The sequence below is a fragment of the Oryctolagus cuniculus genome, chromosome 14 (assembly GCF_051225735.1).
Source record: "Oryctolagus cuniculus isolate XC-2025 breed Fujian yellow rabbit chromosome 14, ASM5122573v1, whole genome shotgun sequence".
Lineage (NCBI taxonomy): Eukaryota > Metazoa > Chordata > Mammalia > Lagomorpha > Leporidae > Oryctolagus > Oryctolagus cuniculus.
The window spans coordinates 17,268,847-17,293,884 of record NC_142880.1 but is presented as its reverse complement, the minus strand read 5'-3'; the positions used below and the strand labels follow the sequence as shown (position 1 = coordinate 17,293,884).

At 36.4% G+C, this 25,038-nt stretch overlaps 1 protein-coding gene across 4 annotated transcripts in view; it reads right to left on the bottom strand.

Moving 5' to 3' along the window:
• Nucleotides 1-4,829: 4,829 nt before the first annotated feature.
• SLF1 (SMC5/6 complex localization factor 1) overlaps nt 4,830-25,038 on the bottom strand; it is an 83,408-nt gene continuing 63,199 nt past the window's right edge. For all 4 annotated transcript variants that reach the window (XM_008261942.5, XM_070056465.2, XM_017344601.4 and 1 more), the window contains 7 exons: nt 20,688-20,835; nt 13,736-13,881; nt 12,300-12,466; nt 11,372-11,505; nt 9,336-9,428; nt 8,737-8,919; nt 4,830-5,811 (listed from right to left, as the gene is read on the bottom strand). In XM_008261942.5, the coding sequence (XP_008260164.4) occupies nt 5,330-5,811; nt 8,737-8,919; nt 9,336-9,428; nt 11,372-11,505; nt 12,300-12,466; nt 13,736-13,881; nt 20,688-20,835 (1,353 nt within the window). In that variant the 3' untranslated portion in view covers nt 4,830-5,329. The remainder of the gene's footprint in view (nt 5,812-8,736; nt 8,920-9,335; nt 9,429-11,371; nt 11,506-12,299; nt 12,467-13,735; nt 13,882-20,687; nt 20,836-25,038) is intronic.

Below are 25,038 nucleotides of genomic sequence, written 5' to 3'. Positions count from 1 at the left end.
ATTTAGAGAAAACTTTTTAATTATATTTAAATAGTTCTTAAATAACTAAAATTGTTAAAGGAAAATGTTATTTAGGGAACAAGTTCAATCACTTAATAAATGGCTTTCAACCTCTCGTTCAGTCCATTTTCTCAATAACATGCCGTAGTATAAACTTAGCAGTATTTTTGGATTGACTGTAAACAAAACCTGAAGTGATGAGAAAAGAAGAAATGAAATATCTAAGATTTGCGTGACCTTGAGGAAGGACTATTATTACTCAAAACTGCCTGCTTCTGATGATACCATTAAAAGTGGTATTTTTACTATTCTTTATTGTGGTATTTTTATTCTTCATTTTTGACTAAATTTCAACTAAAACAATCTCTACAATACAATTATCTGGATCCTTTAGTTAACTGAATATTACTCAAAACTTTCAAAGTCACATTTATTCCTGAGAGTAGCTCTGTCTATATGCCTTCTGCCTGATTTTATCCCCTAACTTCAATTTATTACATAGCACCTAGAAGTCTTTATCCCCCCATGATTTCTTTAAATCTGAATGATCCTATCCGATTTCCCCCCTCATCCTCTCAGCCAGTTTTCATGTTTACTACAATTTTGCTTTTAGGTTTTCAGAGTACCTGAAAATGTGTATTTTAATTGTACCAAATTCTATTCGTTGCTCTGTAATTTTATCTCTACAATTTAAGACAGAAGTGACACAAAGTAGAAAAATGCATCTTTAGGATGAAGTCAAGATACCAAGATAGACATTCTTTAAAACAAAAACTATTATAAATTCAACCATTCTGATCATTAGAACAATTTATCAAGAGTCATAGCGTGAACCGTTTCTGACCTAACCCTTGAGAAGTCACTGGCAACAAACTAATTTCTTTTCATCTGTCACCACTTTAAGATTACTGACTTTTTTCAACATGACTATTTATTTCAGTTGGGGACAAATGGAGAAGCACTGGTAATCTTAGTTTATTATCAAGACAAATGATAGTAAAGATAGGTGTGAACTCAAAGCTGGATTCCAGATTTTCACTTCAGTGCAACTCACCTTCTGGAAGTACTAAACATGTTTTTTAAACCTTCTATTTTTTAGTATAACTAAATTGTATGTTCCAAAGTTGTGATCCATCCTCTACTGATGTTTAGCACTCATTATGCATTAATGCTCACTTGATCCAATTTAGACAGTCTCTGAAGGAAGATTAGACATACCAAATCCGAGTTCAACATCCTAAAAAAATTTGGGGACCACTACACAAAACCAAAAAATTTGGAGGAAATGTTTCAATTCTATTAGAAACAGCTTTTTATAGATGCTTAAGTAAGGGACTCTTTTGGGGTCCATGTTTGTTAAGGGCAGTATTTTGTATATATAAACAGCACTATATAATTATTTTACTATAAAAATTTTTCTATCTGATCACTAGTCACTGTTTATTTAATAGATGGAGTTTTATTCAGCAAGTAGCTTAGAAACACAGGAAAAAATTCACCATAGTTTCATTTAAAAAACGGGAGATCTTCAATAGCACATTTTTAAAAAGCCATTTGTGTCAACTGCTGAGTGATACTTCCTTTTTTCTTTTTGAAACAGTGTGAAGTGTACTAAAACTATATACTTAAGCTAAGAAAAAAAGACCTATCATAAATGAATTCAAATATACAAAATAATGCAAACAGCCTATATTACAAAAATATTCCCAAATAGGAGATTCTTCCATGATAAAGCTAATCATTTGATTTTCTGCTAAATATAACAAATCTCTTTTCCAAACAATTTAGCAGAATGTTTTTCTTTCCCACTCAAACAAGTCACATAAATTCAGGTATCTCAAGAAATGGGTATGGGTTTATGTTGCTTGGCGTTTTCACAAACTGAGATGCATGAGTGAAACTTATTTTGGATGTTCATATAAGGTCAGCATTTAAGACTGCAAACTGTTTTTAAACATCTAATGACTAAGATTGATAGAAATATTGAGATGTTTATTTCCTTGAGTAGAATTTGCAGCATCCTGAAAGCTCTATGCTTGGAATCAAGTAAAACATACTATACCTTCTTCTAATTATTTTTAAACCTAAAAATCTCTAAATCTGTATCAGAGCAAACAGCCACCAAAGTACATCCTCCCATCACAATTCATTTTAACCTACAAGATGAATTTTTTGATAACATAATTTGATTTACAAGGACTAGTTAACTATTCCATGTATCCAGTTTTGACATCACCAGGCACAGCCTAATTCCAATAATGCCATTTCTGACCTTTCTAACTCAATCCACATTTGTTATAAAAACAATTATTGTTCCAAGTTTCTGCAAGCTCCATGTCAGCAGGAGGTGCGAGTGGCGTGGAAGGTCCGTGATAAATGCCGGAGGGAAGGAGTGCCGCGTGTCACTCAAAGGTGACCCCTTTCCACTGATTAAGGAGCAACAAGGACAGGCTCTCATCAAGTTCATCACTTACCTGGAAAGGTGTATGAAGGCATAGGGATTGCATATTCTACCAGTAATTTTTTTCATGTGAAGGTATTCATTTAACTTTCTATAACAGCATAAAGAAAAGTAGCACGCATTCTCTGTACTCTATATAAAAGTATTAGCATTAATGCACTTATCTTTACTTAAGACTGGGTATTTGTTTACTAAGAGCAAAAAAGCACAGCCCACATTTTATCTACTCTAGAACAATAGGAGTAAACTATTTGATTAATTCAGATTCAAAAACCAGAAGTCAATTATTACTACAAATTTAAGAACCATCTAAGACCGAATTTTTTTCCAACAGTGGATACCATAAACAATAAAACTCAAAATTATTTAAGCCTAATTTACCTTCCCAGACTGTATGTCTTTCTCCTTTGAACAGTCAATCCCTATCCAACATAGCACCTACTACTAAGCAGTTATTCAAGAAAAAATGAATTTAGAATGACTGCTTTCATGTATGATTTATACGAGAAAAATGTTTTCCTATTCACCTTGGAGTTAGAGAAATGGCAGAAAATGTTTATACTTGGGTCATTCTTTTCTGCTATGGAAATTAAGAATTAACATACAGAGAGAACTCTAACTTTGAAGAGATCCTTTCTAAGATAGAATGGCCCATAAACATTGCATGGGGAAAAGCTGTATCTTAACAACTCAGACATCTCCTTCCAGGCTTTATTTATATTGTAACAAGGGCTCTACTAGGCATCTTGTCCCTAAACAATTACATGGAACCATGATGCCAAACCTGGCAGAGTGTGACGAATAGCATTACTCAGCCTTGTCTTCAGTTGCAACTTCGAGAAGTCTCCAGCAGAAATGCTGGGACTCAGAAAGACTCTGAATTATATTTACTTACTTAGAATTTCTTCTATTTCTAATATTCATTTAAGGCAATTATTATGGTTTCTATAATAAAATGTTAAGGAAGAAGACTGACACTTTGCAATACTATTGGAATACTCTGGTTTTTCCTCGCAGGTTTAAATCCATACTCATCTTGGTATTGTTAGCTAGGCAACAGAACATAGCAATCTATGTATGCTAAGTTGGAATTCTGAGGAATTGCAAAACTACAATGATACCTTCTTAAAGGTACAGTCCTCAGTGGCATTTGAGTGTTTTATACTGTATGTTCTCATACAACAGTTATGAGATATTAATGCAAATAACAAATAAACATACTTATTTAGTAAGTATCTAATTTAGCAAACTACTTTTTTCTGAACATTGTTAAACCGCAACTCACAATGCTTTGGAATTATACCAACTAAAGAAATTACTATCTTTGCCTTTTGTTTAAATGGTTCATTATAAGCAAAAGAGGTAAGAAATAGAAAAAGCACTATTTATTAAGTGTCACACAGTGTGATTAGCTAACAATACTATCATGACAAGTATACATAGTTTTATTGCCATCAGACTTGCAAAAAAACCAAAGCTCAGAGGAGGATTCACTTGTAATTAGTTACTAAGAATCTGGACAAGATTTGAAACCGTGTCTGATGTCAAAGCCTATGTTCTTAAATTTAAATTATTTTACCAAGCAATTATCCCAGATGTCTTGGGATTAAAAATGTTCTTATTCATCTTCTGGGGACGTATTTTACTCCGAGTATTTTAAAATCCTTCAGATAGTTTCCAATAAATCATTTTTTCTTTAATACTTTGGAGATCAAATAAATAAAAAGGGATTTGCATGGAGTCAAATTTGAAAGCTAAACAGAAGCAACTAATATCTTTGACAGTATGTATAAAAAGTAACATTTAAAAACAGGCAAACAGGCAAACAGGTATATCAGATTATAAATCTAGTAATAAGATGCTGAGCATTTGTATCTTGTTGGAAGATCTATTTTCAAGATAAAACTTAAGTGTGCTTCTTTAGATTAATTGCTGTAATATCATCACTTTGGTTACATGAAAGTTATTTGGAAATTTTAATGTTTCTTTTCCACCTGCATCACAATATAACTTAGTCCCACTAGTAAAGCAACTCCAATTTCAAAAGTAGTTGAGATCCACGCCCCTCCACTTTCTTTTAGTAATACTACAAACTGCCATTAGGATCAAAAACGAATTGAAGCATTACTACCCTCTAAATTTATACCACACACTATGACTTTGGATAATCCCAAATCTATAACTTAGATGCCACTTTTAATCTTAATATTTAATAAAATGTATTATGCAGAATATTTTCACTTACAGAACACTGGTTACATGAAGCAGTAATGTATTTTGTATGTCAACTATGAAAACTAAAAAGATCAAGTGACTGAATTGTCAAGACTTTGCATATTCTATGTATTTAAAAGCCAAAAGAGTGTTATTTATAAATTTTAGAAATGTTTATTTTAGAAATGCACAAAACTAAAATACGTATTTTAGTCCAACCACCTACAGAGAAGAAACAGGGAACTACATATTTAAAGGTGCACATTTGTATGAGTATCCTTGCCATGATTCTAAGATCTAGATCACCTTAGAAGAGGACAGACATTACATTTTGATTTGAAAAAAAAAATTAAATTAATTTTTGTACATATACAATATAAATAGATAAATAATATCACTTTCAGAACAAAAAAAGATTAATGAAAGCAGTGTATCAAACAGAACTATTTTGACTTTTGGGTCAAATCTCACATACTGAAAAAGAAGCCCATACTATAGTTTTGCAGAAGTGCTTCAAGTGCTGTTAAAATTTAGCAAAGCTGTCTGTAAAGTCTGTCAATAAATAAATTAGTGGGTAATACACTATGAAGCCCATAAAGGATGACAAAGCAAACTGAACAGGTTTAGAACATTGACTCATACTTTTTGGCATCATCATGAAAACTCAGTGACTGATCGACACATCATTTCCAAGGTCACCAATAAGGCCTCGGTGTGTACTCCAGGACACACTTTCAAATTCTCAGGAAGTTCCTTAAGAATAGTTGGCAGCTTCTGCAATGTCTTTATATTTCTAGCATAAAGGTCTAATAACCAGTCAGTATGAGCACTGGGGGTTTCTTTGTAACTTTTACAAGCCATAAGCAGTTCATTAAGATGAGTTAACCCTTTGAAAGTTAAAATGAACTCTGAGGATAAATCAAAAATTGAACAGAAGTTTAACAACATTCTACTAAGTAAAAATGAACCAAATTCAAGCTGCTGGTGGTAAAAATGTTTCTCTGCTTGTGCATGGAAGTTCTCTACTGTATCCTCTATCTTTGTCATAGCAAACAGCTCTTCTTTGATTTGAGGTGATACCACATAATCCAAGGGCAACTCCCCCTTAGAGTTCCTCTGCTGTAAAAGCACAGGGCCTATAAAAAACAAAATGCAAAATGTTAAAACATTTTTATGTTAGCAGCATAATAGTGGTTTTCCTTATCTCCATCCACCCCACAAAACATCAGGGTTCTGTTAACAATCATATTTTGTACTAACTCATGTTGACATAATTAACTAGCTGTACATATTGACTGCTGAATATAGGTGCATTAAAAAAGAAAAATTCTAGTTAATTGCCCAAAGAGGTTTGCCTGAAAGTATATGCCTTAAATAAGTATTTATGACAATAAAGAAGAAAAGTTTTTATAGAACTTCATCAACTGCCATGTTAAAACAGAATTTCAGTGTTCCCAGAAGGAATTAACAACAAATTGATCACAAATTCTAGGTAAGTGTCTTCTCAGAACATCTCCAAGAGGAAACAGTGGTGCCCCTTTCCACTGCTGAGAAGTGATTCTGGCAGTGCAAAGAATGTAAAGGCCTGTACAGAGATAGAATACATTTTCCCCTTCACCCTGTGCTTATGTTCAATTTTTAGTGTAGGTAACTGTTCCACAAAAAATCAAGAGTTAATTCTTCTGGATCAAACTCAGATCCCATCCCTCTGTCCTAGTTAAAGCCATTTAACCACTTACTTGGAAAGCACTGGAGAGTTTATCACCCAGGTAGTAAAGGGTGATGTGAGGGGGCAAACCACACTGTAAAGGATAGGAGTAATCTGTACCTTTGTCAGTGAGGTCTTACAACTACTTATACACCTGGCAATAAAAATGTTACACTGGATATAAAGGTTTAGTACTAGCAGACATCGTCAGGAGGTACTACCACTGTAACAGAGAAGATACTGTCAGAGAATAGACTGTAACTGCAGAAACTTTTAATGGAGACTCTAGTCAGACATATACAGTAGCCAAGATACACAATGTACATAAAGATTAACCACTGATAGCATAATTTATGGAAAAAACAGAATTCTGAATCAAAATTACATTTCTTTCCAGCCTGGTATTGTGGCATAGATTACTCTGCCTTTCAAGAAATACATGAATTAGGCCGGTGCCGCGGCTCAATAGGCTAATCCTCCACCTAGCGGCGCAGGCACCCCGGGTTCTAGTCCCAGTTGGGGCGCCGGATTCTGTCCCGGTTGCCCCTCTTCCAGTCCAGCTCTCTGCTGTGGCCCGGGAGGGCAGTGGAGGATGGCCCAAGTGCTTGGGCCCTGCACCCCATGGGAGACCAGGAGAAGCACCTGGCTCCTGCCTTCGGATCAGCGCGGTGCGCCAGCCGCAGTGCGCTGGCTGCGGCGGCCATTGGAGGGTGAACCAACGGCAAAGGAAGACCTTTCTCTGTCTCTCTCTCACTGTCCACTCTGCCTGTCAAAAAAAAAAAAAAAAAAAAAAAGAAATACATGAATTAATCTTAAAAAAAAAATCTAAGTAACTTAAAAAAATTATGGATGCAGGATACCAAAAGTAAACATTTTTGGAGATGTAAATACATTCTTAAAAATCATTGCTCTCAAGAGTGAGTAACTCATAATGAGTAGATAAATGTAGTTACTGCAATGATAATGTCAAACCAATTGACAGGTCCAAATCCAGAAAGTGACTAAGGCAAAGATAGTCTGTACAATTGCCCATATACCTGATAAATGCAAGTACAAGCAGATTTTCTCTCCTAGGACAAGGAACTCATTTATTTATATTCTTTACTGGGGGCTCTAGAAATATTCACCATGGTTGGTATAATGCCATACTGTACTGAAGAACCGGACTTAACACAATAACGGCCCTAACAGCGTTTAGACCCATATAAAGCCAAGACCAAACACTGGCTTGAATGTCAAGTACACAGATGAGCAGAAAAATAAAACACTTAGGAGGCAGAACATTATGATTTAGTAAGCATACAATAATAAAAAAAAGAAGGCCGGAACTGCAAAACATACTGATTATGAAACCGTGTCAGGACAACAGACACACGAAGGCCTTTAGGGGGCAGGAGAAGCTCATAAATAAGCAACTGTCCTGGGCTGCCACGCCACATGCTGCACTACCTTCAGCAGACAGGAACAGAGTAAACAAGACATCGAAAGAAAACATGCTTTTTGTTTGTATGCACAATCGAATGCTTTAATTATGGGATAAAATCATGTAAAATTCCAAGTTACAATCAGTACCAATAAAAGCAACAAGAAATTTATACACATTTTTGTCCTATAAGCTAGTCATCAGTTTTCTTTTGTCTTTCTTTTTTAAACCTCAAGTCTGTTTCAAACATTTTGATGTAAAATTTATGTTATTCAGTTCAGATATAAGAAGAATGTCATGGAAAACAAAGGGGTTTAGTGGAAGCCAAGATCAAAAATCAGCAGAAACAGCAGTAGATAAATATTAAGCTTAAGTTAGTTCTTTCACAAAACTCCTGCACGATAGTTATATTACCACTGGAAAAATCCTCCTACCTGAACTTAAACTGACTGCAAAATGTGAATGAAGAAAAATATTCTAGAATATCATTTTTTATAGTCTGTAAAGAAATGACTCATAAAAATAAGACTGAGTTAGAAAACAAGAGTGAAGAAATCCTAGTAATCACAATTGAACATTTATATCTATCTATTAATAAGCTCTCAGAAATGACTGGTTCACAAAGACATTACACACTTGAAGTAAAGGGATTAATACTTAAAACCAGCACACCCATTCAAAAATATACCCTTATACATGAAGCTAAATAGGGTTAATAATACATACATAAATAAGTATATTATGCAAAGGCTTTTATCTCTACTAAGAAAAGATGTTTATATTCTAGGAAAATTTTTATTTTTAATTTTCAGTAACAGGAAATAAAGGCATCTTATCTTACAGATTTTAAATGTAAAATGCTATATCTCAGGGGGATTCATCAAAAAACTGGATAATTTATCAAAACCCATTTAGCATAAATGCACTCACCCCCATGCTGTAGTAGCAGCTTGCCAATTTCTACATGTCCGTTTGACAGTGCATCATGCAAAGGAGTCACCCCGTCCACTTGAGTGAGCAGATCTACCTCTGGACAACGTTGCAAAATTTCCTGGACACACACTGTGTTGCCATAGTTACAGGCTTCATGCAAAGGCGTCCAGCCAGCATTGTCTAAATTAGAAATCAAGGCAAGTTTTAAAACAGCAGAAGTAGGACTTCTGGTAGTAAAGTACTGATGCTCTATTTCTCTTATCAGCCTGAGATCCTAAGTATTCCATATTAAAAAAAAAAAAAAACTTTGATAAAAATGCCTAGTGTGTAATCCATATTTCTACCTTTAAGAAAAATTACATAGACAATTTTTAAATATTAATATTTGGATATGATCAAAATATGGACACAAAAAATGGTTCTGTATCATTAGCTATAAATAATATGAATGATTCATTTCTTGATTTTGCTAATGTCAATATTTTAAAGATTTCTTAGGAAAATTAACTCAAACTATTTCTCTTAATGTGACATAAAACTATTTAATATCACAAATTTTAAGACAGTGGATTACATCATGAAGATTTAGAACTTACCTTTAACATTGATGTCTATTCCTGGCAAAGAGAGAAGAAGAATCAATTTCTCCACTTGGTTATTTATGCAAGCTCTATGCAGGGCTGTTTCTCCTGCCATAAAAAATTAATAGATTATTCCAGAGAAGACAAGATATCAACTAAAGAAAATAATCAAAGGGCATGAACTAAGAGATCTGGCCCCATGCCAGAAAATTATTTATTGAGTTTTCCTTTTGACTAGTTTAAACATTTCTTGCATTAAAAAAAGAAGGGTAGTGGTGGAAGGGAACCCCGCCACTCCACAGGGCTTCTGTTTTATCAGCAATTCAGTAGTGAAATTCTACGGCAAAAGGTTTAATACAGGCATTGTCTCCCCCTAGTTCAAGGTTTAAAGCTTCAATACTGCTATAAAACCCCCAAATGATCACAGCACACCAAAAATACTGGGTTTTGAGCAATAAAAGTTTAGAGTGCAATTGCCCTCTCTTAAATTTATTCATGAACCTACGTTAAATGTATGGCTCTTTTTTATACTGCATTTATAGCTTAATTCAAATGAATGTTTCTGGCTAAGCACGAGTGCCTCTACACACTCAAGGATAATTCAGAACTTCAAATCCATTAACAGATGGTTTGCTGCTTCTCAATAGGCTGTCTGGCTTGGCTACAGCAGCTCAGAGAGGGAGAAATGGAGGAATCTTAATATAAACACACCACACACACACACACACACACACACACTCCCCCCACCCCCCATCTCTCTCTCTCTATGAAAAAAAAAAATCACCCGTACCATTTAAAGCTGAACAAAAGTTACAAATAAAATGGTAAGGTTTTTGCCAGGAGAGATGCAATTAGTACCTACTGGCTAGAATTATCTATGTCCATCTCTGTTATACCCAAATTAATAAGATGAGTGACAGTTTGATGTAAAGGGAATTTAAAAAAAAATCTGATTGCTTAAAAACCAAGATGAAATAGTGAATCAATTTTTTTCTCGCTAGAAAATACTAAGTAGCACATTTTTACAGATAATCTCTGTACCTTCTACCAAAACATTTCTTTTACATGCATAGCAAAGCTTTTGAAGTTTTTCTCTATTTCTCAGTTCTCTTCCTCTCTCAGTTCCTTCTGCTGTTCAGTCTAAAGTCATTCATATTCATTTTATTTTGTGCAACAATAAAACAAAGAAAAAGGACACTGATTTGTGAAGTTAATATCTGAATTCTCATCTAATACATTTTTCATATTTTGAGCCAAATAGACAGTTATTTTGATTTTGTGCACACTTATGAACTTATATCACGTTGAAAGGTAAGAGCTTCACCATCGCTATTTTCCATGGGATTACATGATGTTAATATTTGTATTAGAAGCATGATATAGCTCATAAACAAGAGAGACTCAGCATTTTATTTTGGCCAGGTATAGCCTCTTGGAGGATAATTTATATTTTCAAGTTAAGAGGTGGCAAAGTAAAAGAGGTGCCAGAGTGAATTATTACAACAGTATTCTTGTTATTCCATCGTTTAGGTGCTCGGGTTCCAGTATAGTTAGAACCAAAAGCCAAACACATTTCATAGTCTGGGCTCAATGCCTGGAAGAAAAGAGCCCATATGCCTAACACAGCTATGTAACATAGCCTACTCTTCATTCTTTGTTCACAGAATGTCTAGGACTGAACGAGATGAAGACAGAATTATACTTTCAAATCAGAAGACACTGACTGGAAGCAGCACAGGTTGAGGTGGAATAGAAAAGTAAGGCGGGCAAGTCTGGAACGAGCTCTATGAGTGCTATACAGTGTTTAGTATTTGGAAAGGCAGGGACAGAAAAGAAAGGGAGGAATACTCCAATTTACCAGATATTAAACGATCACATTCTTTGTATAAATGACAATTCAAGAAAATAATATGCTATCCAGGAAGGTATGTCCTGGACCAAGTCCAATATTTAAGTTCAACTGTTCGTCAGGGCAAGTGTATGACATTTGCAAGTACTGACTACAACCATGAAAAGTTCTTAGCATAAATTAATTTAGAGACTTGGAATACCTTTTAGATTAGTCTTGTGAAAATTCATCTTTGTAACTAAAGAGGGGCAATTCTCCTTGGAACATGACAGTTCTCCTTCTGACTTCTTTTTCATTTTTTTTAATGATGAGGAACATTTAGCAAGGTTTCGCTCTCTGAAAGTAAAGAAAGAAATAAGGAAAGCTTGTTTTCCAGCAAGGTAGACCAGCATACATTAGATGGCATTTTTTTTTAAATCTCCTGTTTCATTTAAATGCTTTTACTCAGTCTTATTTGATATTATTAAATTATTACGTATAATAAATAATTAAAAATATATTTTAAAATCTGTCAATTGTATAGAAACAAAGTTTAAGGTATGAATTTCATTTTATCAGACTTACACAGCCAACCGCCCTGTGAAAAGTTCATAAATATAGAATGTGGGGTAAACAGATAAGAGTCCAAGTAAGCCATATTCAGCAGAGAAAACAAAGCAGAAAACTAAGATCAGAAAGCAGGCCTCTGTGCCCCATTCCTGTCTTCATGTTCTGAACTTATTTTTTTCTTCCTTTCATAGGACATTCGAGCTTTCTACATAGCACACTTTAAGAGGAGGATTCTCATTTGGGTGAAATTATTCTAACAATTTACCATGTATTCTGAAATCTCATAGACATTATCGAAAAGTAGTAATTCAAATAATAGAGCAAAATATTATGTAATACAGTAACTAAATGAACAGTTTTACTTCTTTTGGGAAACATTGACTCTTTTTAGAAAATCAGCATGCACCTTGAATTACAGTAGTAAAAAATGTTAATTATGTATATTTTGGGTCTAAAACTGAATTTTCTTCTAATCAGTATACTCCAGACAGTACCACAGGTAAACATAAAGTTGAAGAAACGTGTCAGGAAAAAAACTATACTCCAAAACCTAGCACAAGTGGAACGTCAGCATCACTTACGGTAACTCTGGAAGCCCTTCGATTTGCTTCTGTTTAGCACCATTCAACATAAGCAGGGCTCTCTGAGACTCAAGGCAAGGCCGCTGTCCTGTTTTCTTTGGTATCTGCATCTTTCCAGTTCCATGCACAACACCAGTTTTTCCCAAAGCTGGCAAATAGGAATATACCTGTTGCAAAATAATATTATATTGCCTTCTCAACTACAAAGAAATCAGTAAAAAGAAAGTGCTTGATTCATTTCACTATTAAATTTGGTTATAGTTTCTCAGTTTCATCCCATAGTTGGTATTCTAACTTGTTTGAATGTGGTAAAATATTAAGGAAGCAGCTAGTTCCATGTTACTGAATCTATACCATGTGGACAAAAAGAAAAATATCTTCCTGCAAATATTTTTTTTTAGTTCAATGCTGATGCTCATTTAAGAAAGTTCTTTTGATTAGTCTTAGTCCCACTATGATTCATTTTGCATATTTTTTATATTTATAATTTATGTACAACTGGTATTTTGTCATTTCCATTTTGATATTGCCTTTCTTCAGAACATAAATCTAGAATGAACAAAATAAGTAATGAAAACATCCTTAAAAGCAAAGGATACTGCAAAACAGAATTTGCCTAATCTGACCAATAAACAAACATATTTCTCATCTGCTGCAGAAACTGCTGGAGATATCAGATACTAATAATAAGACAGCCAAGATAAGAGTGGAAAGCCTTAGAACTGTACCTCACGTCTGTCTATGTATAAGACATACATATAAGACAGCACTGTTTGCAAATTTTGCTTTATAAATACCATTAAATTCCATGTAGAACTTCTTTTTTTATTTAGTTCTTTCTAAAATAATCATGTGTACTGTGTGGCAAATGATTAGGAAACAAAGATTCTTACATGATTTTGCTGTTTCCAACCCTGAATTACTTTTCTTTTTTAAAGGTTGTTTATTTTTAAAGGTTGTTATTTGCGAGGCAGAGTTACAAACAGAAAGAGGGAGAGACATAGAGAGATCTTCCATTTGCTGGTTCACTCCCCAAATGGCCAGAACGGACGGAGCTGAGCCTGTTCAAAGCCAGGAGCTAGAAGCTTCTTCCAGATCTCCCACGTGGGTGCAGAGGCCCAAGCACTCATGTCAGCTTCACTGCTTTCCCAGGCCATAAGCAGAGAGTTGGATTGGAAGAGAAATAGCCAGGACACGAACTGGTGCCCATATGGGATGCTGGCACTGCAGGAGGAGGCTCAGCCTACCATACCACAGCATCAGGCCCCCTGAATTATTCTTAAAAGTAACTGAAGTTTCTATTCACTAATTATTTTTGAGGTAGAAAATGAATTAATATGCTTTGTCCACTCTTTAGAAATCACTGAAGATATTTTATAATTGAATGTATGATCTCAGTTCTTAGACATTAAAAGGCATTGAATGATAGTGCTTACCATTTTCTGGAGAGAGAGGGGTTCAGAGGAAACACTGATGGAACTCTGCAAACACAGCTTCTTAAACACTGCCTCTGCAACAAACATCTGAAGCCAGGAGGAGGAAAAGGAGCATATGAAAATTTCTAATTCTTGTGAAGAAAAGTCTGCCGAAAACAAGAGAAGTAAACAGTTACTGCTAAAGCCTGTAAAATATTTTTCAATAGGATACTTTCTAAGCAGATTTCATTCTGTCAACTTAAGGTTCCTACACCAGTAAGATTCACCCATAATACAGCTAATATATTCTGGTTATTTGTTTTTCAGGAGCAAACTTTTTATGGTACATGTCCTCATGTTTGAAAAAAATCATTATATTATTTCAAATAAAAGTCTTTAAATTATATATATAAAAATAGATAATAAATGAATATATAGATACACATTCTGCTTTCCAATTAACATTAGAGAACTCATCCCACAATAAAATTGCTCTTTTGGAAAACCAGTGCTTAAGGTTTTAAATGAGCACACAAGGATGTAATCTACAATGATGAATCTTGAGCTGATGGGTAAGAAATCAGACCAGCTTCCCTGACAACAGTCATGGATCCTGTTCCTGGAGAGGCAGCAGAAAAGCACAAGGTAAAGAAAATGTAAAGCAAGAGAGTGTATAAGGATTTCCTTACAAGTCTGCATTCCCTCTACTATGGAGGTTGGGAGACAATTGTAAATGGTTAAACAAGCAAGGACAATAAAAACATCAAGAATCTCGTATCTCTTCTATTCAAAACCTCAAGTGCTCCAACATGATGAGAATGTATATTTATACACATGAACTGAAAGTGATAAAGTACTGTTTATTTTCCATGTCATCTATTTAATGCTATGAATTCTATAATATTCTCTGTGTAAGAATGCATAACACAGTGGAATGACAAAGAATAGGACCAATCAAACAATATGGAAAGAGCCAGACCTAAGGAAAACAAGCAATATAATAAAGCTGTGATATCACATGATAAGGCAGATTAACTATACACATCAGAATAAAGAAAAAGTCAACACTTACAAAATAAACTTAACAGCAGAGGAGTTAAAATTATTAGCATTAAATTAAATTGACACTTCTAAAACTGTACAAAACAAATTTCATAGCAATGCAATGTTTAATACTCGACCTCTTTGCTGAGGGATGGCATTCCTGTAGGCCAGGGAGACTGCAGACCCCCAGTAAATGTCACCCTCAGCCACCTTCACAAAAGGCTGGCTCCTACTGTCCTCTCAAGTCCTTGACCCTGGACTCAGTGATTTTCAATGGGAGGTGGTGAGGATAACTGGCGGGTAGGGAAGGGGTGTGTTTGCCCCCAGTGTACAACTGGTGATTTCTGGTCATCACAATTGGAGAAGGGGTACTACCAGCATCTAGTGGGCAAAGGCCAGGGACACTCTAAACATGCTATAATGCACAGGACAGCTTCCAACAACAAATAATTACCCAGCCCAAAACGTAATGAACACCACCTTGACTAAAGAGACCTAAGATTACTGCCTTGTGTGTGGCATACTACCTCTGGGCAAACAGCTCTGGGCAAAAGTTAACACCTACTTCCAAGCAGACAAAGGATTGATAAATTCAGATAATCCCTTCCAAAATGCTCTTGACAGAGATATAGTTTTCAGGAGTTGGACTTGATAAAGGAGTTATTTATAGTCCTTTCTTTTCATACCACCAAGGCTCCGACAGTATTATCTGAAGCAGTGCATGAAGTAAACTGAAGGATAAATAACATAGTTCTAATATTTGATTTTAGTTACATTCATAAATAGCCTACCATCACAGAGTTAATTTGTAATTAAGAGGCAAAAGTAAAGCAGAAATAACTTGTACTCTAAAGTTCAAAAGAGATGATCTTGGGGCCAGAGCTGTGGTGCAGCATCCTATATGGGCATCGGTTTGACTCTTGGCTGCTCTACCTCAGATACAGCTCCCTGGTGATGCACCTGGGAAAACAGTGGAAGACGGCCAAGTGTTTGGGCCCCTGCAGCCACCTGGGAGACCTGTAAGAAACTCCTGACTCTTGGGCTTCCACTTGCAGCCACTTAGGGGGTGAAGCAGCAGATGGAAGATATCTGTCTCTCCCTTTCTCACATTGGATGATCTCACATTGGAACTTCTAAATGAGTTGCATATCTAGACTACAGTCTTTAAGGGAGGGGTCATTTTCATAGCTCTCACAGCAAGGTCATCCTCCTGTACACAATTAACATATAGCATCTGACAGATGAATAAACAAGTGATCGGCATATAACAGAAACTCAAAGAAAGGGGACAATCCTTTTTAAAAAGTTAACCAGAGCCTGTTGAGATAGCTTCTAATTTCCCAACCTGGTTTCCAAGGTCCAACACAAACTCCCTCACCCCACCCCTTTTTGGGCCTCATTCTGGCCCTCTTCACATTGGTGCTTACTATCAGCCAGGTAGCAGGAGGTCTCAAGTGGGTTCAGCTTGCTCTGACCTCAGTTTTGGTAAATGTTCTCTTCTGACTGGAACACTCTTCTCTGACAGCCAAACTTCTACTTATCCCTCTAATTTTGTGTCCCTGATCACCCAATGTAACACAAGTTCACCAATCTCAATAGTCAGGTTGCCTTAACTGAACAACTTCTCATTTTAAAATGATGTATTTACATTAACTTAATTGTAGTCTGTCTCTCCCACTGACAGCTCCAAAAAAGGAAGGAGTGTGTTTTGTTTCCCTCCTACACTGTACACGAAGTGTTTAGCTCAATGCCTGGTAGAATGACAATAAAAATTTGCTGAATAAATGAAGAGAACAGAAACATTTTGAGACAATGAGCAAAAATATAAAAATTCCTATCTATGAAAAAGGTCTGAAGCATGGAAATGACTAAATAGAGATGAGAAAGCAAAAGTGCAAAGGTTGGCAAAAGTCTGAGAAAAAATGTAGTGATACAATCTAAGAAGGGCAAAGGAAGTTTTACTAAAGTTCTTAAAATATGTGTTATATAAACTTTGATGACATATTTTCTTTCCCACTGAAACAGAAGAAGAAATGAGTTCAAGTGAAGGACTAGCAATTGATGGCTTCTGGCTTGATTTTACTAATAAAGTTTTACTGGCATACAGCTGTGCTCACTTATTATGAACTGTGTATGGCTGTTTTCTCATGACAATTGCAGAGTTGAGCAGCTGGAACAGAGACCATAGAACTCAACAAGCCAAAAATACTCATGATCTGGTACTTTACATTAAAAAGCATTTGCCGGGGCCAGGTATTGTGGTTAAGCTGCCGGTGCTCACAATGCCTACATCCCATACTGAAGTACAGTTTTGAGTCCTGGCTGCTGCACTTCTAATCCAGTTCTCTGCTAATGTGCCTGATGATGGCCTACTTCAGTGCACTGGTTCTTGCCATCTAAGTGCTAGAACCTGATGGTGTTCCAGGCTTTGGCCTGGGCCAGCCTAGCTGTTGTGGTCATCTGGGGAGTGAACCAGCGGAAGGAAGATCTTTTTATCTCTTCCCTCTGTCATTCTGCCTTTCAAATACAACATATCTTTTTTTTTTAAGGTTTATTGACTCTTAAGTTAAGCCAATAAATCATATATTTTAATTAGGTATATAAAGTAAATTCGAGGTAAATTAAACTTTAAATACAGGAAACTCTTTTTTGTCCAAAGTGTTTAGAAACAAAAGAGAATTGCACGTATTTGGAATCCATGGATATGGAACATGATGGAAAGAAGTATCTACTGCCTTCTCAATAAAACGACCATAAATTTACAACAATTACATCAAACTAAAAATGAATTCAATAGAACTGAATCTAAATAATGATCACAGTATGAATTTTCGTATTAGGAAGAACCAAAGCATCCAATTTACCATAGTGTGAAACATATATAATTATCTTCAACTGGAACTTGTATAAAGTCAAATTATATTAACTTTACTAATGACTTTAGAAAGGCAAATTATACTGATTTGAGGAATAATGAAAATATTCTTTTTTTTTTTTAAAAAAAAGAAGTATCCATTAACAGAAATGAGAAAGAGATAAACAATGATTTTTAAATTTTGTCATCAAAATCTGCACACTTGGATATTTGAAAGTAAAAGTAGGGTATTCTACAAATTCCATAACAGGTAAACATTTTAATTTAGCATATTAGCTATAGAAAAGTTACTGTTTTTTAAAGGATAAGCTGTTCATTTGATTTGTCTCCTGACAGATTAAACGTCAAGCTGGTGGCAGGCATTAGACCTATTAAGCTGCTGGTTAAGACGGAAGTACCTTATGGAAATGCCTGGGTTCTATACCTTCTTGTGGCCCCTGTCTCCAGTTTCCTGCTAAATGCTGACCCTGGGAAGGAGCAGTAATGGCTAAAGTATTTGAGTTCTTTCCATGTGGGAGTGGAAAAAGTGGAAAGTTTCCATCTTTCTACATGGGAGTGAGTCCTCAACTGAGTTCCTGGGCCATGTTGCAGGTATTTGAGGAGTGAAAGATGGGAGCTGCGTCTGTCTCTCTCTGTCCCTCTGCTTTTCAACTAAATTAAAATTAAAACAGAAAACATCAAATTGTACTAACAATAAAATTATTAGTAAGATAGTACCTGAATCATTTTCAGAAATATATTAAAAATTTCCAATTGTCTTCTGTAGCCTACAGAACCAACTGTGTGTGTGTGTTTTACTTGTTTTGAGAAGGCCTTTGCATAAAGGCCTAAACATGTTCTTAAATAGTAGCATAATTTAAGAACCAACTGAATTTTAAATATTAGTGATCAAATAGACAGCAAAGTAACCACTGTGTTGACAGAACTTTCACAGTAACATTAAGGTCAATTTTTAGCTAGAGTCAGTCATGGGCTCAAACTTCTAGGGATTAAGTGTCATGTGAAGACTGGGACTTAAACTATATAACAACTCCTTACTTTAAAGTGAAAGGATATGGTGGACATTTAGACTAGCAGATAAGATGCAGGCATTCCACACGGGAGTGCCCGTTTTCCATATCCACTTCTGGTCATTACTCCATCTTCCTGATAGCGTGGACCCTGGGGAGCAGCAGCGATGGCTCCAAGAGTCCTGGCTTTTGTCCTCAGCCCAGGGCTTGCAGGCATTTGTGGAGTGAAACAGTGGATAGGAGCTGATTTGTGAGCTCTCTCTCTCCTTCCCTCTGCCTTCCACTTTGCCTCTCAAATTAAAAAAATAATTTTTAAGTGAAAGAAATTCAGAATATGAATAAAGGAAACACTGAAGCTGACATATAATTGAACCTTACTGCTACAAGGTCTATTATTTTATGCTTTGGCTAAACTCTAACTTATTTTACTTAAAGGCAACTATACTGAGTCTGGAAAGCCTGTTAATCTTGTCCCAGTTCTCCAAATCAAGGATGTTTCATCATGGAATGAAAACAGGGAGTTCTGTTGGCCAAACTTAGTTTTCATTCTAGCAAATAATGCCAGAATTCTGCTGTTTCTGAAAAGGATAAAAAACATTACCTACTAGGAATGGTGAGAAAGAAACGATAAAAACAGGTTCTGCAGGAAGATTGAATTTGAGCTAAGAAATGTTAAAAAGTCACGCAACAAAAGATAGCTAGTCCACAAAAGGAACAGTAATCACCCTCTCAGCTCAATGAAAAAGAAAGAGAAAAATGAAAGGAGATAAAATGCTTTAGATAAAAATCTTCTTAACTTTAGTAGTATAAAAAGAGACCTCTCTTTGCAGAGGGCATCATCGAATAAATCCTGAACTCAGTTATAACTTGGATTCCTATTCCAGAATCTCTCTTCAAAGTATTAAAGTGATTGACAGCATATTCAAGAACTTTTTCTGTATAGAAAATCAAGATGCACTGAAACATGTGTAACAAAAGAGAACACATATTTGGCAATCTGAAATATAGACAAGCACACTGAAATTATTATTTTTTTAATATTTGAAGGTCACAGAAAGCTCACTTGGTATAAAATATGTTCACTTTAGGAACCGAGGCTTAATGAAACAAAGAAGAAAAAAAGGGAGAAAATGGGAGAAGTCAGACTCTTCCTAAACTGGTTTCAGGATGTACATAGGACCCTTGAACACCTCTCTTAGTTTGGGTGGAACTTCAATTCTGTCATCACAGCACTTCAAATGTAACCCCCCCCTCCTCATTTAGAGTAAACTTCATAAAGCAGATAATAGGAGGAGGAAAAGTGGTAAAATTGTGTCTATAAATTATTTCTATGTGCATCACCCATACTCACTTCTTGTTGGGAGAACTAAGCTCTATGGAAAAACAAAACCACCCTTCTCTATTATGAGAAAAACTGTGAAAGAACACATACATGGGGAAATTGTTTTAATCAATGAGATAATCCAAATCAACCCAAGTGGCTTTACAACATAGACACTTATGAATAAATTTCATTTCTAAATACCATGAAGTGTTCATATAGGATAAGTCCCAAGAACTGTTCATATGGCACAAATAAGATCAGAGAATGATATGACTCTGCTCGACTTGAATGATTACAAGTATTAAAGTACTGAAAATTGTTCCTAAAAAGTGAGATTCTAAAAACCACACATAAAAGAGCAAATTTCTCTCAAATGAAATGGGAAAATATATGTGAGAGAAAGGCTCCTGTAATGTTCAGAGGACAAAAGAGCATGAATGTTTAATGTTTAGAGGACATACAGAGCATGAACTATACTACAGAAAAATGCTAAGTAACACCAGGAAAAACATTCTAAAAACATTAATTTTGGTTATCTGCATGGTAGTATTATGAGTAATTTTTTATCTTCCTTTTTATATTGTCTGTGTGTGTATGTATCCATAATTATTTTAAGGAAAGTGTCACATAAACATATGTTAAATATTACAGATTGTTCAAAGGAAATTCAGATTCAAATCCATAATGGGGCCAAGAAAAATGCAACCTAAACACACTTACCGTCACATGACAAGGAAACATAACTTCCCAAGTCATCAGACATGTGTCGCATCACATTTCTACCCATCTTAAGACCAAGGAAGATCCAATAATCTATTGCAGCTCCAAGAATTCCAGTCAGTAAGTAAGCTAGCTCATGTTTGAAGACCTAACAGAAGATGGGGAAAATGTTACTTACATACATTAAAACAAAGGATTTCAATCAGTATTTATTTTGAATACCTGCTGAGTTAAAATTTATGTATTTATAAATACAGGACACGCTGATGCTAAAAGGTATTTTTAAGAATCCCAGCAGGGGCCTCCGCCTGGGGCGCTGGCATCCCATATGGGCACTGGGTTCTAGTCCCAGTTGCTCCTCTTCCATTCCAGCTCTCTGCTGTGGCCTGGGAGGGCAATGGAGGATGGCCCAGGTGCTTGGGCCCCTGCATCCGCATGGGAGACCAGGAGAAGCACCTGGCTCCTGGCTTCAGATCGGTGCAGTGCCAGCCATGGCGGCCATTTGGGGAGTGAACCAATGGAAGGAAGATCTTTCTGTCTCTCTCTCTCTCTCACTGTCTATAACTACCTGTCAAAAAAAAAAAAAAAAAAAAAGAGAGAATCCTAGAAAACTAGCAACCTTTTCCCCCATTCTCTGCAACCATCCCTCTCTCCTTTTCTAACTCACTCTATATAAAACCACACATCAGTATCTCTCTCTCTCTATATATATATATATATATCTACACACACACACAACAGGTTGAGTATTCCTTATTTGAAATGACTGAACCAGAAGTGTTTTTGAGTTTTGAATATTTGCATATATGTAACAAGATATCTTGGGTATGGACCTGAGACTAAAGATGAAATTCACTTGTTTCATATTCACCTTATTATGTACATAACCTGTAAAGGTAACTTTATAACATATTTTTAGTGTACTAGCATTTTAACTGTGACCTATCTGGTACTTCAAAAAGTTTTGAAGTTTAGAGTACTTTGGACCCTGGACTTTCATATTAGGGATGCTTACCCTGTAAGGGGAAACAGATAATAAAAAAAATTTTTCTAGGAACTTTTGAAATAAGCTTTGAACAAACTTTTAAAAATAATCTTATTTGATGCTGTCAAATACTGGAGTCAGGCAACAATTCCATAAAAACAATAAGGAAAACTTGGTGTCTATGAATTTCTGTTAAGAGGAATATGTATGACCATAAAAAAGGACTGATCAAGCCACTGTTACCATTATATACACTATGGTTCTCTAAATGACATTTTCCAGAAAAAGGCTTAAGAAACACAATAAATAAAAACTTTAGCGGCCGGCGCCAGCACTCCAGGTTCTAGTCCCGGTTATGGCGCCAGATTCTGTCCCAGTTGCTCCTCTTCCAGTCCAGCTCCCTGCTGTGGCCCGGGAAGGTAGTGGAGGATGGCCCAAGTGCTTGGGCCCTGCACCAGCGTGGGAGACCAGGAGGAAGCGCCTGGCTCCTGGCTTGGATAGGCGCAGTGCGTCAGCCGAAGCACACTGGCTGTAGCGGCCATTTGGGGGGTGAACCAATGGAAGGAAGACCTTTCTCTTTGTCTCTCTAACTCTGCCTGTCAAAAACAAACAAAACAAAACAAAACAAAAAAAACTTTAGCAAACAAGATGTCTATCTGCTATAAAGAAATACACTGGGGACCCACAGTGTGGCACAGTGGGTCAAAGCCCCGCCCTGAAGTGCTGGCCTCCTATATAGGTGACGGTTCTAGTCCCAGCTGCTCCTCTTCCGATCCAGCTCTCTGCTGTGGCTTGGGAAGGCACTGGAAGATGGCCCAAGTCTTTGGGCCCCTTGCACCCAAGTGGGAGACCCGGAAGAAGCTCCTGGCTCCCGATTTCTGATTGGCTCAGCTCCGGCCATTGCGGCCATTTGGGGAGTGATCCAGCGGATGGAAGACCTCTCTGTGTGTCTCTACCTCTCTCTGTAACTCTTTCAAATAAATAAAAATAAACCTTTTTGTTTAAAAGAAATAGATTAAGATAATCCATAAAACTTAGTATCAACTATGAAGATGAAAAGGTATGAAAATAATATTTTAAAAACACCTTTAATTTAAATATAAACACTTTTTCAAAATGACATTAAAGCTAGTTGAAATTCCTATATTCTCAGTATTGCTTACCTAGACATGTTGGATGCATGAAAAAAAATCATTAAATTCAGAAGACATCTGAAAGGTTTTAATAAATGCTATGGTACCCAAATAGATTATAATTGCTGTGTTCTGCCACCACACTATGTCTAAATCAGGAGTAATGACTGAAATCTCTATCACTCTGAACCCTCAGTGACAAATGGATTTGTTTCTCCTGCCCTCAGCAAACAAGTTTCTTACAGGTATATATAGCATTTTCTTAGGACACAATTCCTTACCGTAAGCAGTTATTAGATAAATGATTTCAAATCGGAAGTCTATTTCTGGTCTGTGTGCAAACACAGGCAAATGGTCAGGCAGCACACACATCAGGTTTGCTGAAACAGTGTTTACAGAAGGAAAACCTACAGAACAGGGATCAGTAGCAGGTGTGCAAGTCCTTTTTCATCCTACCACACTGTATTGCATTTTGGCAGGACTGGGTAAGGCTGAGGGGAATTTTAAGCTGAATGATGAACACTTACACTTACAAGAAGCACTGCCCTTCTGATAGGATCAGCAGCCATGAAGGACAGCCTGATGCCGCCAGATCAAAATTTATGATTGGGTGTCAGCACCAACCCTCCAGTGTTTCCGTCTGGCAGCTGTAGCTGTGGGGCATGCGGAACTAGAACAGGAACAGCCAAAGCACCAGCACAGCACTCCCCTTTGTGTGATCTGGAGGGCTGGGGACTTGTGCCAGGCTCCCGAGAACTTTGCAGGAAACCTCTTCCATTTTTTGTAAAGCCAACATATAGATAATAACTTTAAGCAAGTTAAGTTTTACCTTTCACTGCTCAAGTTATGAAAAGAACATAAAACAGGACAGTGAAAATGCATACTTCAATTAGCAAATTGATCATGTCCATATGCATGTCACAGAATGTTTCTTCCAACATAACATATGATTTGAACATCAGTAATGACACCACCCAGGAGGCAAGACAATGGTAAACTGTGATTTCTAGAAGTACTCCCTATCTAAAGGGGGCACAGTCAGTCAAGATCACTTGCGACACCAGGTCCTAAGACTCTGTATAGGGAAGGATGCCAACCCAAGGAATTAAGCCTCAAGCCACAACTGAGAACTTCATTTACTAAAAATAATATTTTTTTTTTAAAAAGAAGGCAGCTCCCTGATTCTGACAGCGACGATGACCCTTTCCAGAAACTGACTAACACTACTCCTTCTTTTTTTTTTTTTTCTTTATTTGACAGATAAAGTTGGACAGTGGGAGAGAGAAAGGTCTTCCTTCCATTGGTTCACCGCCCAAATGGCCGCCACGGCAGGCGCTGTGCAGATCCAAAGCCAGGAGCCAGGTGCTTCTTCCTGGTCTCCCATGTGGGTGCAGGAGCCCAAGCACTTGGGCCACCCTCCACTGCCTTCCCTGGCCACAGCAGAGAGCTGGACTGGAAGAGGAGCAACTGGGACTAGAACCCGGTGCCCATATTGGATGCTGGCGTCCCAGGCGGAGGATTAACCAAGTGAGCCATGGCACCGGTCCCTAAAAATAACATTAAAACCAACCAGTTGGGACTTATCATTTTTCCTTACACAACATATATACTTACATCTGAAACCACAACTGAATATTAATGTTGCTTAATGCTAAGTTTACCCTGACATCAACATTATTAAACAGTTAGAGAGTGGTAGGAGTTCTTTCAGGAATTTTGGAAAATGACTGTAGCTTCTTTACCACAGTAAGAAAGATCCTTCTGAATTTGTTTTTATCTGTGAGTCACCAGCTAAACATGCCCATTACTATATACCATAATGGCAAATGTTTTAGACAAAAATACTTTTCCATCAGGTTCTTGGATTCTCTAGACCTTATTTTTAACTTTGGTACTAACCGTCACCATGGGGCCCAGAAACTGTGCTCTGGACTACACTCACTGTCTCTTTACCAAGGTCTAAACAACACTACTATCTATCTGCAGCAGGGTCCAAGTGCTTCAGAAGGTGACTAATAAGAACATGACAAAGAAACCAACAAAGAAAAGCTTTCCTAGAATCCTGAAATGTTTGCTAAAGCTGAAAGGATGGAACACAAATACACTAAGAATTAACAAAGAAATAGAAGATATGATTTGCATATATGACATACATTTACCTTAGAATTCCTTTCTAGTATGTTAAGAAGCTCTATTACCAGACAATCTGTCAATACAATTCTCTATTACCTGC